Below are 17,388 nucleotides of genomic sequence, written 5' to 3' on the forward strand. Positions count from 1 at the left end.
ATTTTTTAATGTTAAATTATACACGTGATGTGGTTTATTGACTAAGAAGTCATGTCATCATTTAATTTGCTGTGTATAACAAAACTTAACAGAATTAATTAAGGAAATTATAGCTAGCTATTGCTCTCTTGGTGTTAAAATTTGGAGATAAGATGAATGAGGTTGTATCTCAAAATCAATTGGCAATGGGAAGAGTAGTTCATTCATCTTATGTATCACAATTTATTTCCACACATTAGCAATGTGGGACTAACTCTTAATACTTGGAGCTCTTTTTACAATTCATTCATTCTCAGATCTCTTTCTTTTTCTCTTTAGTGCACAAGTAAATTAAAGCTTAGTCCATATTGCAAACAGAAGATTTTACCCGACACAACAAATTAATTAGCGGTGGCAAAAATCTTAATTCTTGTATATATATATATATAGTAGTAGTTATAAATTTACAATAGATATATAAAACATATGATTGGAGGGCACTAAATACATTCTTGGCATTATTTCTTATCATGGACTCTATACATTGTTCAAAATGAAAAAGAAAATGAAAGTTTACAAAGAAAAAGCCTACAAAATTTGGCTTTTGATCTTCATAATTCAATCATATACATATGCACACACACGTACGTACCAAAACCAAACAAACTCGGAGATCATCGACTCATAATACTCGATCATCATCGACTCATAATACTCGATCATCATCTTGATCATCAATAATAAAAGAAAAGAAAAACTAATTATTATTATTATTATATGTACAAAATGAGGTTGCTTCGATCTTCCCAATAATAATGAAGAGCCAAAGCTAGCCTTTGATATATTATTATTATTATTGGACGTAGTTTTGTTGAGGTTTCAAGAGAGGAGTTTTGATGTTATTGTCATCATCATCATCATCATCATCATTAATATACTCTTGTGGAGGTGACTCAACATCATATTGTTTAGTATTATTACTATTAGAACTCACTTCATCTTCATGGTTTAGTTGACCCCACATCACTGTAAAGTACCCCATTCCAACTATAGCCGTTCCAATCACACTACAATATAATATTAATAATATATATTAATAACGTATGCAAATGAGAATCTTATCATATCAAAAACATAAATAAATACTAAAAAACATTAGTAGTTATTAACACTTCCTTCTCGTTGTTATGTGTCGACTATTAGTACAACTAAGTATTGAGTATCATATAATTTAATATAATAACTCTTATTAGGAAATATCGCTAACCAATTGTTATTAGGTGCCACTTCTAAAAAGTACTAAGCTCTACTAGCACTTAATAACAATGCTCTATAAAAAAAAGCAGAGAAATGCTAAGAGACACTTAGGTACCAAACAAGAGGTGGCATAGTACTGCTGTATCATAACTCACACATTTTGATTTAATAAATAATATAAGAAATCGTTAGTCACTCACAATCAGGGCCGACCCTTACTTAAGGAGGGCTAAGCCCCGTATCTAAGGCTGGCTTATTTTAAGGGTCCAAATAAAAAAAATACAACCTTTAAAAAATACATATTTTTTAAATAATTTTTTAAAATACTATTGAATTTTATAGTAAGGGTCCAATTTTTTTTTTTTACCTATGACCTATTTCAACTTAAGACTGGATCTGCTCACAATGCACCATATTAATTTAATTAAATAATATAAGACACCATTAACGTGTCATATTGGTATAATATTATAACAATGCTCTAGAAATGATCATATCATAATATAAAATAATAACAATATATATATATACGTACCTTCCGTAACGAAGAGTACTTGCAGGGAGGCTAGTACCAAAAATAGTGGCAAAAACAACACCAAATGGCTTGAACATAGGAACATAAAATGGACCTTTCATCCTCATGCACCATAGATGAACACAACTTCGAATAACACCCATAAAACTTGCCTATATTCATATAATATTAATAAGTCAATGCATATTCTTTTATTAATTATATATAAATGTGGTTGGTCAACGTCAAACAATAATATATAATAATAATAATTTGTTGGTGGTTTAATAATCAATAAATTAATGAGAACTTAATTAGTACTTAATTAGTACTTACTGTTAAAACAATAAGAAGGAGTTGGGTGGTGTTAAGATCTAGTTTCCAAGCATTTAGATCTCTTTCGAAGATTAAGGCTGAAAGTAAAGCAGATTGGAGTGTTCCAATGGTGCTGTAAAACGATGCCACTTTCATCACTTGTGGGTATTGTTTCACAGTTCCAGCCTGATCATCATATCATCATCACCATTTTCATATATTATTATTATATACCACTAATATATATTTACATAAATTTAGGGCTCGTTTGGAACGTTGTATTAGGTCGTATTGCATTGTATTGTATTATATTGAATTTGATTATATATCATATTTTTATATAATACTATGTTAAACTTTAATTTATACTAAAATATTATATAGTTAGGTGTCTATAAAAGTCAATACCACATATAATTTTACATAAAAATACAATACAATACGACCTAATACGGCGTTTCAAACGAGCTCTTATAGGGTAAATCAACAAGTTGACACGTGATCCTGTTACCCTATAACGAGTTAGCAATTATTTATAATATTTATTAAAATAAAATAAATAAAACTTAATGTTGAGTTGCACCAATAACAATATTAAAAAATAGTGTTAAATACTATGGTGCCCTTTAATATTTCTCACTTATATAAATTTTTAAAAGAAAATTAAATAATTTATAATTCCAAAATCTAAGTTCAAATCATTATTTACAGAAAGTATATAAGAGAAAACACCATATATATACCATAAAATATTTAAACTTTAATTTTGACATCGTAAATTATTCAGAATCTTTTAAAAATTTACACAAATCCTTAAATAACTAAAAAGTACACCTGGATGAAAAAACAATATTGAACTAAAATATCCCCATAATTCAATTCAATATAATACAGTACAATACAATACGACCTAATACGGCGTTCCAAACGATATCCAAATTCATATACTCAATGTTATTATATTAGGTGTATTTTCAGTCATCTTATCAATAAGACAAGATTCACACTTATATAAAAAGATTTATTATATATATCATATTTTAATGTTTACCTGAAGAGTATTCCAAAAGCAAACACATAAGTTAGCAGCTGCTAATAAAAGGCCACCAAGAACCCAATACTGTGTATTATTTGAAGAAAATATCAAAAATTTCTTGGCTGCCAAAAGCATTGGTACATGTAGAGATGAAGAAGATTGTTTTATAAGTGGGCCCATATACAATTCCACCATTGTTGCTCCAACCAATGATACTATTGTACCACATATTTTTGTTTGGAAGCTCCTACTTCTCCAATTTACTTTTGTTGTTCTGTAATTAAACACAACAATTAAAATTCAAACTTTAATTATTTAATTTGAGTTATATATAATTAAGAAAATAATTACCTGAGGAGTATAGAAAGTAAGAAGGACAAAGATGGAAAGGTAAGGCCCATGGCACAAACTACAATTGGAGAACTGTAAGATAGGCCCAAAAATGCTAGGTTTTGAGGTATAGTGATCCTACAAACAAAAACCATGTTATTAATTAATTAAATTGAATATTTGGAATACATTAATATAATCACTTTAAATTATGTATTGTTTGTTCAAACTAATAAGATTTGTTGTGTGTAATATACGTTGAAAAAATGAAAGAAAAGCAAATTAATCAGCAAAACAACAAAATATCATTAGCTCGTAAACGACAAATAGAAAAGAAGAAAATAAAACTAATAATTTAAATAGACTTTTTGCTACTAAATCCTCCCAATTATCATTCTATTTGCACAACCTTCTAAGCTTAAATTTCACCAAAAAAAAAAAATCTATTATTCTTAAATTGGTGTGTCTTCTCTGTCCCCACTAATTATTTTAGGACACATTATCTATACTTATTTTACCTGTATTAATTTAATGGGATTTTTTCATTTTTACATTTCTAAACAGTTTTTTTGTTTTTTTTTTTTTTTTTGCATTTTTATAAAATTCTACTTAGAAACTCCTATTGCAACTAGCGCTGCAATAAATTACAGCAAAAAATCGTATAGAAACCCTTATTAATTAAAAAAATAATATATGTGGTAATTCTCCTAATTTAATTTAGAGTTATTTGTTAACAAATTTATTATATGTTAAATAGGTATAAATAATGTGTACTAAAATATTTATGTGTATACTCTTATATATAAGTAACAGGTTTATATTAGTACACACCTAATATTATATTTAAAAATTATAAAAAAAAATTATTTCCAAATTTTAGAATAATTTTTTTTTTATTATTTTTAAATATTTTTTTTGTTTATTTTTATAATTTTATTTAATTTTAAAATAAATTTTTAATAAAATATTATATGTTCTAATATAAAGAGTACACATAATTCATTAACATCTTAAATTTCTTAGGAGTTCAAATAATTTTGAAAATTTTTACCGTTAATTTAACTCAAAAAATTAAATGTAAATAAAATAATATTAGAAAAAATTAGCTGCAAAAACTTCTTAAAAAAAAGAAAGCCTTATTTAAATAAATGATTTACCTTTGTGCTATGTGAACATGAAATTATTATTATTTATTATTATCATCACTCATAATCAATTAAAATAAGCCAATCACGAAAATCCTAATAACACGTCTAACTACATAATTAATATTAGCTGATCAGAGTTTACAGTTGTTAGTAAAATATATATATCTATATATATTACATATTATAAAAGGAAAAATATATCTATTTATTAACTTTTACACCAAGATCTAGAGCCACAAATATAATATTTCATTTTGACGTTTTGTCCTCATTTATAAAAGAAAAAAAATATATAAATGGATGGTGATTTACTAAGATAAATTGCTAATATTTTGTTAATAAGGATAAAACAAAAATTGATATAACAAGTGGCTATTTTGTAAAAAAAAAAATCAATGGCTGGAGTTGCCAAAGCCAGAGTACAATAATTATTTTATATCGAGTATGTGGTGTACATATGGTACGTATATACATATACATATACATATACATATATATATATGGTGGGTCCAAAGGGATTCATGATCCCTTGATATATAATTATATACCAGAATATTCAGACCAAGTAATTAAGATCTTAATGGAATCCAAATCCACTAGACTAACTAATATTACTGGAATATAATCACTCTATATCTAATTAATTATGCCACTATTCAATGAACAGGCCACCAAAGAAAATAATGGCACAAAATTAATACTTCTTTCAACTTGATCAAAAAATTTATGTAATGTCAATTTTGTACAGCTCACACTTAATTTATTTTCATCCTATCACATTAATTATTATTACCTACGTTTAATTAATTAACTCTTATTATACTGATTTTCAGTTCATGATATAAATTATATATATAGTGCATGCATGAAATCTAGAGAGCTAACCCTGTTAATCCCAGAAGGAAGAGTCTCAGAAAGAGGTTTAAGTTGAATACTACTGGCTCTTCATCATTTCTGCACAAAATTTATATATAAACAAACAATAATATATATATATATATAACACAAATATATAAGAGAGAGAGAGAGAAAGAAAGATAATAAAAAGTATACCTGTCGTTTCGATGGTAAAAGAAAGAAAATGGTATGAGAAAAATAGAAGAAAGAGCATGTGTGTAAACCACAAAAACAAATGGACTCATTCCATTAGTGATGACAGTCTTAGCCCAAATGGTTAAGATAATAGTGCAAGCCTCCATTGTTACCATTGCTCCAAATGGTACACATTCCAATATTTTTTGAAAAATACCACCCTTAATATTCTCCAACACCACCATCTTTAATTAATAATAATAATAGTTTTAAATTTATTATATAATCAGTTCAAATTATAATAAGTGCAGTTTCTGATGATCTAGATTACAAACCTCTCTCTCTCTCTCTCTCTCTCTATGGATTTATTTTGTGTGTGTGTGTGTGTTGTTAAAGTTTATGTGTCACTTTCCCTTTTATATAATTATGAGAAAAAGAAGGAAGAGAAATGATAAAAGGAACGTGAAGCTACGAAACGTTGGTTTAAAAGGGCAACCCTTCGTTAGATGGGGAAGCTATTTTTCAAATTTGAGTGGATGTGGCTACTTGGATTTATTCAACCTCTATAAATTAAAACATTAAAAACAATTATATATATATTACTATGCACAACCCTATATAGCTATGACGTTTTCATTTTTAATAATTATTAATCATATTCTTTTTTTCTTTTTTCTATTTTTTTTTTAATTCTATGCTATATATGTTATTAGGTGAAGAGAATTTGTTATTAGCTATTTGGTCCAACACCATAATAAGGTGGCTTTAACGTCCCCCTTTAAATTTTTTTAAATTTTTATTGGGGTTTTTCCAGAGAATCATGACTCTTATACAAGGATATGTCATTTTTTGGCTTTTTCATTGAGCGACAACTGATCTTACAAACCAACACGTGAGTGTTAACAAAAAACAAGATGGATATAGGTAGCTAGTACCGATCAATTTATTTAAGCCCTCTTAAACTGTGTAATCCCATACCTACACAGTCTCAAAATTATCACAATTAACGGTACTTTTCCTTACGGATCACAAGACTACTGACTGTCACAGTAGCAATAGTTTTCTATAAGCATCTGTTTCGTGCAGCATTTGATAAGATTAAACAGGATAATTTCACTAGTTCAATGCTTTGCAATGCTGTCGGACCAGATAACTAATCCAGTTAATTAATCTCATATATGTGAAATTATTTATCCCATCCAGTAATGTGGGATAAATAGTCCATTCTAGCATGATCACTTTTTTATTTTATTTTTAATTTTGTAAATATATTTTATATTAAAAAATAATTTAAACGGAAGAATGAAAAATTTATTTGTAGATTTATGGGTTAATATTATTTTGGGCTTTGTGTAGTTTTGTGAAAGTTACCGATTGGACTTTTAATTTTGTTAAGTGATACAATGGACCTTGTATTTTCAAAAATAGTAGAAATAAGACCCTGAGCTTAAATTTTGACAATATTTGTTTTAGATATAACCAAATTAATAATAATTTCTAGCACGAACAAATACAGAAAACGTAACTATAAATTTTGTCATAGCACCTCTAGGTCAAGTTATTATTAAGTTTTATTTTGACAAAAAAAATCAATTCAGTATACTATCAAGTTTTATTAAGTTTAATTTTTTATTTAACAAAAGAGTCCAATCAGTAATTTAATTTTTACAAAATACAGGATCCAAATTAGTATTATTCCTAAATTTATTATCGGAATATTATCTATTAAAATTGATAAAAAAAAATGTATAATATTGATTTATTAGGCTAATAAATTTTTAAAATATGATACTATTTTTTAAAAAAAAAAAAAATCATTCTAATAAATATAATATAGTACTATACTGTATATATTTCTTTAAATTACTATAAATATTTAGATCAAAATTTCAATGAAGTAATATTTTTATCAAATTAATAAAATAATTAAGTTAAATATTACTAGGCATACTTTTTTTTTCATTATTTTTGTTTTTTTATTATGTTTTCTCATTTTTAAATGAAAATATAACTTTATTAAGAAGACAAATCTTCTAACAAAATAGACATAAACTCAGCAAGAACACACTTCTTACTGAAAATTTGATCTAGAAAAAAACAAGAATAACTTTACCAACACTATGAGTTTAGCTGAACGATAAATAAAAAACAAAGTCACTTCGCTCAAATTAACAATCAAACAAGTGTCTACAGTCAATAACAACTAATCCAAAAGGAGAGTTCATCAAACAACAAACAACTGATTAGTTCAATAATCATGCGTGTCAAACGGACTCTAAATGTTAGATATTTGTAGAATAAGTTTTCCAAAGTTCTAAGTATGTAATTTTTTACAATTTCGAATAAGTATGAAATTTCCAATCAAATTAAGTTTACAATTTCGAAATCCATTCTCTATCTTTTCTAGACATATTTTTTGGCATTTGAGTATGTATTCCATTTCTCACATGTATTTATCTTTGCTAGCAATACTTGCATTGCCTTCTACACTTCGACAATATGAAAGTGATGATGATAAAGTCGTCCAAATTCATAATTTAAAATTCAGACTTAATATGTTTCATGTTTAAGAGGTTAATAAATTTTGTACGTACTAACAAAATTGGACGGCCAAAAAAATTCATTGGGTCTATGCAATTACAAACTCAAATTTTTAAGTATTTATGTCGCAAATATTTTATTCTACAATAATTATTAAAGTCAAATATATTAGATCAATTATAATATTATGACACATCGACACTTGTGATATCAATCTTTTAGCATTTCTCTATTAAGCATTATAAGGTGCTCAAAAGTACCATACACTAATATTATCACTTAACGATTAGTTAGCGACTTCTTATATCAAATTATCAATTGTTCAATTAACATATATGAAACTTAATATTAAATTTCATTCATAATAATAAAATACTTTTTGTTGTATTAGACACTTTAAAATGTCTTTTAATAATTCTCATTCTATAAATAAAAAAGAATTAAAAAAATAGCAATGCAGTTTGTATTTTTATGAGAAATAATGAATAAGTGCGCGTGCTTTCATGTCATTCGTCTCTTTGTTATATAATAATTGTGATTTTATTAAACTAAAGCCTAATTAGGTTTAATTAGTGTATATATATAAATTATAAAAAATATTGCAGTCATTAACTTGTCTTTTGTTTTAGACTTTTTTCCTAAGCAACACACAGTCATTTACTAAAATATTGCAGTCATTTATACGAAAATACAAAAAGTAATTTAAATTATAACCTAAATTTATATTGCAATTATCGAAACAACTTAAATTATAAAAAATAAATAATAAATAATATATAATATATAAAGTGATTCACCAAATTATTAATAATTAATAAGATTTTACTAATATACATTTATTTAATTTTCCTAAGCCAAAAATGATTGTTGAAGCATTGTGGTCCACCAATTCCTTGTGTTGAATCAAAAAATATAATTATTGGATTCTAATTGTGTGGTTCTCTTAGCTCAAGTCTTCATAAAATGGGGTCCATTTTATTGTTTAAAGTCTTGGTGGGCCATATTAGGATCAAATTCTCTTCTCACCTTAAACCACGCATTAACTTAGTTTAATCTTATTTTAAATAAATAATAATAGTTTTATTTTTATTTTGTAGTATAGTATTAGTATAAATTATACTAATTAATAAAATTAGTTGATGGCTTACGTAAGAGGTTGTGGATCTTGAAACTGTTGTGGCTGATGTAATCATATATATACTTGTTAATTTAAAACAGCTGGCTAGTTTTAGACTAATTAATCTCCAAGATTATTGTTGTTATTATTATAATTAACTTTGGTAATTAAGATTACTATTAGTTTAATTAATTTGACTATTAACACAATTGAATTGACCAAGAGATATTTTTCAGTGAACTTGTAAAATTGGAATGTTGTGAATTAATAATTTTCCACTAAGTAATAATATCCTTGAAGTATTATTATTTAGGCTATTTATATTAGGAGTTTTGTCTCTTAAATTATAATATATATGTATATTGTATTGTTATATTTATGAATTTTTTAGCTTGTTAAAAATAGTATCTGAACTATTGACTATATTGTAAATTAGTCATTTTGTCAAATTGTGTGACACGTAGCGAATAAAATGATATTATGGCTACTTAGTCAATTACCATACCCGTATCATATCAACTTCATGTCTGTAATTAATTTGAAAAAAAATAATAATTTAAAATTATTTTAATTTAATTTTACGTAAGTTTCTTAATTATTAATTAGTTTTTGGTTCAGTGATTTTTTAAAAATGTCTAACTTTTTTTTAATGTTAAATTATGTAACAATTAGTTAAGCAGTTATATTATTATTTCGTCTATTACATGTAACAAAACTTGACAAAATGATCAATTAACAATAACCTAAATAGTTTAAGGATCATTTGAGACAAAAACTCTAAATAGCTTATTATTTAATAATGTTATTTTCTTTTTATTTGTATGTGATAATGGATTCTGACTATATATATAATGTAATTGATTTTTTATGTTTATAATTTCCCTCAGCTGCTTTTGTTTGTAATTTTCCTTGATTTTTTCCTTTTATGTGGGGTGTGTATGCATACTCACCCCACTATTTTTATTTTTTATTTTTATTTTCTAAAAGTAAATAAATATTTAATTGTGAACCCCTTCAATACCTTTTATTGATTTGAAATAAAAATCTGTGGGCCAATGATCATTTTGAAAGGTCTTTAACATGGAAAGAAAATCATAATTGAATTAAATTTTTATTATATTTTTAAAAAATGATGTTAATTATTTGGGTTATAATTTAGATTCTAGAAGGACTATTTTTTAGGTAAAATATATTAGATTGCCACTATATAAATATTTGGTTTTGAGTAGCCCTACTTATTGTACAATGTGTATAAATTTATAGAGTTTTTTTTTTTCTTTAGTAATTGGAGAGGTTATAATCTTAATTTTTTCGTAGGGTAGGTACATAATAATAAGAAAATTTCAACTAATTTTTGAATTCTTTTTAAATAATTTATTACACCAAAAATTAGTTTCAATTGGTTTTAAGTAGCCCTACATTATAATTCTTTACTTTCAATGAATTTGTTTATTGTAAAAATAAATAAATTATTTCACATGCTTATACAAAAAAAAAAACATATTTTGACACTTATTTTCAAAATAATAAATTATTTAAAATTTTCAAAAATTGATAAAAATTCTACTATAACTATTTTTTTGAAGAGAAATTCTACTATAACTATAATACAAATGGTTATTAAAAAAAAATATAAAAAGGCACTAGTGGTACCTAATACCCTCCTCAGTATCATATCGATATTAGTATGATTAAATATCGAATCTCATATAACTTAAGAGATAGCCAATTATAGTGCATCACTCTAAGTGGTGCTAGACACTACTGGTGTTCAATAATAATGCTCAAAAGAAAATAATGTTATAACTTTCCTCATATTGAACACAAATATAAAGCCACCAATAGTGATGTTGATTTTCTATCCTTATTAACTCCTCTTGTTCAAGTTGCTCTTAAATGGTGTGCAAGTGGTCAAAATTTGAAGAGTGGCATTATGTTTTTAATGTAATAAAGCTGTTTAGATTCGTATTATTAACAATTTCAATGTATTTTTTTTGTAGCATCTGTTTTTTTTTTTTATTTTCAGAAAACAAATTTCTAAACCAACATAAACTGAGTTTTAAACAACATTAATACTTGTAAGTTACAACATGAGAAACATTAATAAGAGTTAGACATATCATTGAACAGAAGAATTGAGACAAGAACACAACAACATTGTTTACAAAGATCAAATCTTGACAATGGAAAATGTCAACTAATCTTAGTAGTCGTAGTGGGGGACTACTAGTTTCTCTTCTGTGCATATAATTATATATAAATATTACAAACAATTCGACCCTTTCAATATTTCCTCTTCTCATATTCCAAATGATACTTGGGAGAGTTGACTATCAGCTTACTAACTGAATTAAGACTCAAGATTTGCCTTTTAACAATAATAATGATGAATATTAATGACCCTTTTATTATACAATTAAGAAAATAATTACAGACTCTGATCAATACTTTTGTGATTTCAATTATATTACTATCATATTCATACCTTTTTTTTTTCTTTATGATATTAAGGGTGGTTTTGACCCTGCAAATTGCTCCATCATCTCATGCTTATATGTTTGATCATGCTTCACATGTTTTTGGCCCTACATTATGCAGAAAACAAACTATTATTTCATTGTAAACGACTTTTCGTAGACTCTTCTTCCCCAGCTAGAAGCCATGTAGATGCAAATGGAAACTATTAGATTAATCACATGTTGAACAAAATGTCAAAAACTATATTTTTATGCTTTTCTCTGACTCATTAATGGATAAACAAGAAGATTATCAGCTTAATATAATAATTATCAATGAATTGACAAAATCAATAGTGATGAGACACTACACTTCAGTAGTTCAATAGAATATATAAAACAGCCAAGTTCTATACCTGTCTTCTCGTATACGGAGGCGCCAAATAATGTGAAGAAGATGTCCTTTATAATCACATTGGCTTTTTTTTTAAAAATAATTAATAAGAAAAGTCTTTAATTTGCTTGGTAGTTGAGCATGCTTGTACAGGATATGTATATTCATGCACAACATTTGCATCACAATACTCAATTACACCGACATTCTATGTCAACATGTGTATGCATTTAACATATTTTTTCTAAATGAAGAAAGGGATTTTAAATAATTTAAAGCAGAAGCAATTCAGGCAGATTCAACTGTGATTAATGAGTTGCAGATGTAATGGTTGAATATATATAAACAAATACTTTTCCAACAATTTCAACATACATGCTGATCAGACTAGTTCCATTTGGCTAAAATATATTAGAAGTCAAAAGTGATATTAAAGGAATGAACTTGACTTTCAAAAGTTCTGAAATTTCAGCTAAAACCTCTTTTAAAAGACATTGGTCTACAAAAAGTAATGACATTGATTTGTCATTTGAATGTCAATTATAATCCTATAGAAGAAAACTATAAATTTGCTTAAAGCTGAGGTTGGTGATTGGCTGCCTCTTTCTCTTATGTCTTTATTTAAGTTGGTTTTTCTAACTTTAGATGTCACATAAAACACAAGACAAAATAACAATTTTAATTCTATGGGAAAGCCAAACAACACAAAGTGTATCTTATTATTGGATTGGTGTGAGCTGATGTCCATTTATTATATAATCCATAAAAAATCTGGGCCCTTTCTAACTAATACTATGCTAACTCACTTCATGATTTGTCCAAACTAAAATACAACGAAATTTCTCAAACGGTTATAGTATGTCTTTGTGCGTGTAAACATGTGCGTGTTTGTATGCTTATGCACGTAAGATGTATGTTTATTTAATTGTAAAGAGAGAAAGTTTAGACTGCTAGAGCACCTTTTTTTCGCTTAAGAATGGAGATCTTCATACCGAAATATCAGGTTGAGCTGCTATGTTCTTCAACGCTGTTTTGTAAGAGAGGTGCCTTTGGTGCACTCGATTCATCATCCAATTCGACCTGTGACTCCTTGGATTTTCCCCACATTACAGAGTAAAACCCAGCAACAATTATGATTGATCCAAGCAATCTGCATCAAAGTGTTAAGGTGAATGTAAATCTTTCTGCTCAACAGCATGATCGATCAAATATCAATCACAATAAATATGTATACGAAGAATATCAAATATGTAAGCCCAACCTTCCGAAAAAGAAAGTATCACCAAAGAAGATAACACCTGCAGCAAATGCAATGACAATTCCCACAGGCTTGAACATAGATACAAAAACAGGCCCCGTTTTATGCATGCACCATGTAGATACACTGACTTGGAATGCAGAGCCAAAAACTCCCTGTAACATTAAGTTTATTTTAGAAATTTTTCTGCAATAGTAGAGATCACTCTAGCAGGTTCAGCATGCTTGAGTTATATTATTCAATTACCGAGTATACAACAGCCGAAAACCTCAATTTAGATTTCAAGCTCCAAGCACTTAAATCTCTTTCCAAAACCAAACCAAATACTGCAGATAGAATAGCTACAAAGAAGCAGTAGAACAAAACCATAATCAATTCTGCCGGGTATTGCTTGAGGATTGATGCCTGTAAGAAAAAACCAAAGAAGTTGGTGTTATTTTTCTTACCATTTTCCATGTCACAAGGGTCTTTATGATTTTACCTGTACAATAAGCCAAGCAGAAGCTGCCACACAATCAGCTGTGAGAAGCAATCCTCCCAGGACCCAGTTAGGCTGTTGAAAGAGAAGTTCTGTATAAGATAAGTTAGACGACGACGATGATGATGATGCCATTGAAAGTGAGGGCCCTTTGTATAGAGTGACAATGAATGCCCCTAAAATCAAAATTATCGTTCCTACGGATTTAGCTTGACTAGAGGAGCTTCTCCAATTTAATGATTCCATCCTGAAAGATCGGTTGTATAATAAGAATCAGGTAACAATTTTGGTTCTATATTCGAAAAGAGAAGAAAATCAGATATGCTAATGGTCAGTTCTACCTCACCTTCAAATTAAATATATTTCATAACTCAATGTAAATAAGTACAAAAATGCAAAAGATATATAGCCTACAGATACTGAAATAAGGGAATTTAATAAATAGAAATAAAATTCGTTCATTAAGAGTCCTAATGACCTTGAAGCTCTTCAATCCTCCACCTGAGCTTGTTCAAATACTTTAACAACAGCATGACCATATTTGGCTACTTGGAAAACTTCTTCATGGAGGCATAGAAAAGCCAACAGAGCCCTTCAACCCGAGACACTCATGTACAAAACTTTACACCAACTAAGTTCTCACACACTCAGTTCAGCTCCTGCACAGACTTTACACCTAGAACATTGCACTTTTTAACTAATCAAGGAATCGGAAGGAGCATGGTGGAATGTATAAGAGATGACTATTTTGAAAAATGGAAGAGAAAGATCAACCACAATGCTTGTTTTCCTATGAATCAATTGAGAAAAACTAAGTTAACAAGAAAAAAATTAACATAGCCTACCACAAAACCTGCCCGAATAGTCCAAGGAGACTACACTATTACATTTGATAGCTATGAGTTTGTGTGAAATTTCGACTAAATAGCGATTTTGGTGAAATTACACTTAAACTTATCCGCATTTACAGAACAATTGAGAAGAAGAAAGGAGCACAATTCACTTTTCCTTATTATAAAAATTGGGAAAGATGGATAAAAACAAATACATTTGATATGAATGTAAGCTCTAACTTGAATAGGGGAGGAGTAACTATCCTATCCCAAGTAGACAACACTATGCAATTGCCTATGAACCTTTCTTTTTCTCAAACTAAGATCACTGGCATTGTTTTACTATCATAAGTTAGCTAAAATGGTTCCACCAAGAAATTGAAGACACAAATCAATTAAAGCCAATCATACAATATAATTGAGAGAGAGTAAGAGAGAGGAGCATAAACCTTAGGGTAACCGCAAGTATGTAAGTGAAACCAGGAATAAGATTGAGTAATGCTGTGCCAAGAGTGGGAGAACTCAAATTAATCCCAGCATAACCAAAGAACTGAGCAAAGAAACTGCAAAAATAACAAGTTTTTTCATCACCAAATAAAGAAAAGCACCAAACTTTAAGGCTATGTTTAAAAGTTGGATTTTTGTGGGAAAAGTAAATGTTGAAAAAAAAACACCAAAATGTAAATTTTTAATTTTCTATGCAACAGTAATTTTCTTTTCCACATACCCAAGTAGACCAAGCAAAAGGAACCCACCAATGATTGAGAAAGTAAGTGAAGGACGCTGTGATCTGCCAAGAAAATGGGAACAAAAACAAAAAGAAAAAGCAAAGTGAGTAGTGATATTCTTATTAAAAGATGGGGTTCGAGTAATTACTAATTACCTATGAAAGAGTAAAGAAGAAGGGAGGAGTATGAGAGAGGCGAGAGCGTTGGAGTAGAAGATGAAAATAATATTGCTCATTCCGTCAGACATGGCGGCTTTACTGACCATCATTAACCCAACTTGGGCACACTCCGCCATTAACATCCCCACTGTTGGTAGCACTGGAACCTTAAACATCGCTGCAAATTAAGTTCTTCAATGGCTATGGCGGAGTAACTAACAACCCCAGTACAGTAATTGTTGTCAAACACTCAAGCCACCGCAGTCAACGTAGATAATCCCACATCGCTTGACAATAACAACGTTAAACTGACTATATTAAACACCGGAAACGACGTCGTTCGAGAAGCTCAAAAAAGGTGCCGTGGCCAAAAATTAATTATAAAAAAAGTTTTTTTAAACCACATGAAATTTTTTATTTATATTTTTCAGTGTTTAGTTTTTACTTTTGTTCTACGGTTGTGTTATAGTTGTTTCATTGTTATTTTTAATTATTTTATTTTGTTGTTTTACTGTTATTTTATAAAAAAACAGTATTTTTGTAAAAAAAATCGTAACGATAAAATTGTAAACTTTTACCAAAAATTCAGTATTTTTCTAAAAACCCCTATAAAATTATATTCTGATTGGGTTGGATCTTACAAACTAGTTAATGTCATACTTTTGTAGAAAAAATAGAAATATCATATTTTAAGTTTAAACAAAAAGAAGATTGTTATAGAGGTTCGACACGTGATGGTAATAATAGCATGCTTCCTTTTTTCTTGTACTGACTTATGAGAAAAGAAACAAGAAGTTCTTAATTTTTTTTTCGAAAGCTTACAATAGTTTTAGCAGCTTAAGTGCTCTCAAAATTGAATGATTTCAGATCCCTAAATAATAAAATAATACCACTATTTATAGGGAATAAGTACATTAGTTAAGTTTCCCAAAACTAATAAGAATTAAAATATGAAACGTATGTACTTTCCTTAGACAAATACAGTAAAAAGGAAAACTAAGTAGGTTTCCTCTTATTTCTTGTCAATGCGAATTTATCTCATAAAATTAGCGATATAATCATGATTTGTATACTTGAAGATTTATAGAAGATATCTATGAAGATAGTCCAACTGTATTTACTCTGGTCGGTATACGTGAGTTGACTGCTGATCGGATGGTGTAGTATACTCTGTCCGAATATACCAGCTTCTTCTTCAAATTAGTTACTTATAAGTAATAAATTGTTGGGTTTTATGCCCTAAATAAAACTCATTTCAATATAATCAGATTTACTTATTAATATAGATCAGAAATAACATTTAATGTTGCATGGTTCACATGATTTATTTCATGATTATATGTACATAATGTATAAATTCATCTGAAACCCTTTTCACATACTTGATCCTGTTTATTGTGCCGTCAACACATTGGAAAGTAAACATGACTATGTGAATAAAGTTTCCTAGATTTATCAGACACAGGGTTTTACTGATATGATAATCTACAACAAGAGTTTACTTGTATTTGGAGAAATACTATGTTCTTTCCAGAACATTGGTTAAAGTAAAGCTCAGGTTGGATGCATGGAGTATGCATCGGAAGGGACCGATATTGAACTTTGACTTAGATTTATTAAACTTACCGTAATATCTATTCAAGTCAATATCGCCTAGTTGATCCTAGATCAAATGTTCTTAATCCTGTTATGATTAGGCTCAATCTTGAAAGGCTATTCGTGTTCTTTGATTTGTTAGTTAAGCCTACTTTTAGGTCAGGGTGATACGTACATTTTGGGAACACGGTAGTGCAATTGAGTGGGAGCGCTAACAT

The 17,388-nt window shown here is 28.1% G+C and overlaps 2 protein-coding genes across 2 annotated transcripts; both read right to left on the reverse strand.

The window, feature by feature from the left end:
* Positions 1–469: 469 nt before the first annotated feature.
* On the reverse strand, positions 470–6,028 carry LOC115714912 (WAT1-related protein At1g70260). Its single transcript, XM_030643670.2, has 7 exons — positions 5,633–6,028; positions 5,465–5,533; positions 3,453–3,569; positions 3,117–3,375; positions 2,087–2,251; positions 1,772–1,923; positions 470–1,046 (listed from the first exon to the last, which is right to left on the reverse strand). Exons 1-7 carry the CDS (start codon positions 5,854–5,856, stop codon positions 833–835), a joined length of 1,200 nt encoding a protein of 399 aa, XP_030499530.2. The 5' UTR covers positions 5,857–6,028; the 3' UTR covers positions 470–832.
* Positions 6,029–11,366: 5,338 nt separating this feature from the next.
* LOC115715114 (WAT1-related protein At3g28050) lies at positions 11,367–15,956 on the reverse strand. The gene is made up of 8 exons (XM_030643924.2): positions 15,572–15,956; positions 15,416–15,478; positions 15,138–15,251; positions 13,859–14,102; positions 13,624–13,782; positions 13,381–13,532; positions 13,079–13,269; positions 11,367–11,854 (listed from the first exon to the last, which is right to left on the reverse strand). The coding sequence occupies exons 1-7, from the start codon at positions 15,748–15,750 to the stop codon at positions 13,119–13,121; spliced, it is 1,062 nt and encodes a 353-aa protein (XP_030499784.2). The 5' UTR covers positions 15,751–15,956; the 3' UTR covers positions 11,367–11,854; positions 13,079–13,118.
* Positions 15,957–17,388: the final 1,432 nt, after the last annotated feature.

Source organism: Cannabis sativa, chromosome 4 (genome assembly GCF_029168945.1).
Source record: "Cannabis sativa cultivar Pink pepper isolate KNU-18-1 chromosome 4, ASM2916894v1, whole genome shotgun sequence".
Classification (NCBI taxonomy): Eukaryota; Viridiplantae; Streptophyta; class Magnoliopsida; order Rosales; family Cannabaceae; genus Cannabis; species Cannabis sativa.

Bases quoted from the DNA above. Each gene is read 5' to 3' on its own strand.
- LOC115714912 (XM_030643670.2), bottom strand. From the start codon at position 5,856: ATGGTGGTGTTGGAGAATATTAAGGGTGGTATTTTTCAAAAAATATTG. The intron at 3,570-5,464 runs GTTAGCTCTCTA...TTTTGTTTGTAG, and splicing joins TTCCTTCTGGGATTAACAGG to GATCACTATACCTCAAAACC. The intron at 2,252-3,116 runs GTAAACATTAAA...TATGATGATCAG, and splicing joins GCTTTTGGAATACTCTTCAG to GCTGGAACTGTGAAACAATA.
- LOC115715114 (XM_030643924.2), bottom strand. From the start codon at position 15,750: ATGTTTAAGGTTCCAGTGCTACCAACAGTGGGGATGTTAATGGCGGAG. The intron at 14,103-15,137 runs GTTTATGCTCCT...CCGATCTTTCAG, and splicing joins ATACTTGCGGTTACCCTAAG to GATGGAATCATTAAATTGGA. The intron at 13,783-13,858 runs GTAAAATCATAA...TTTTTCTTACAG, and splicing joins CTGCTTGGCTTATTGTACAG to GCATCAATCCTCAAGCAATA.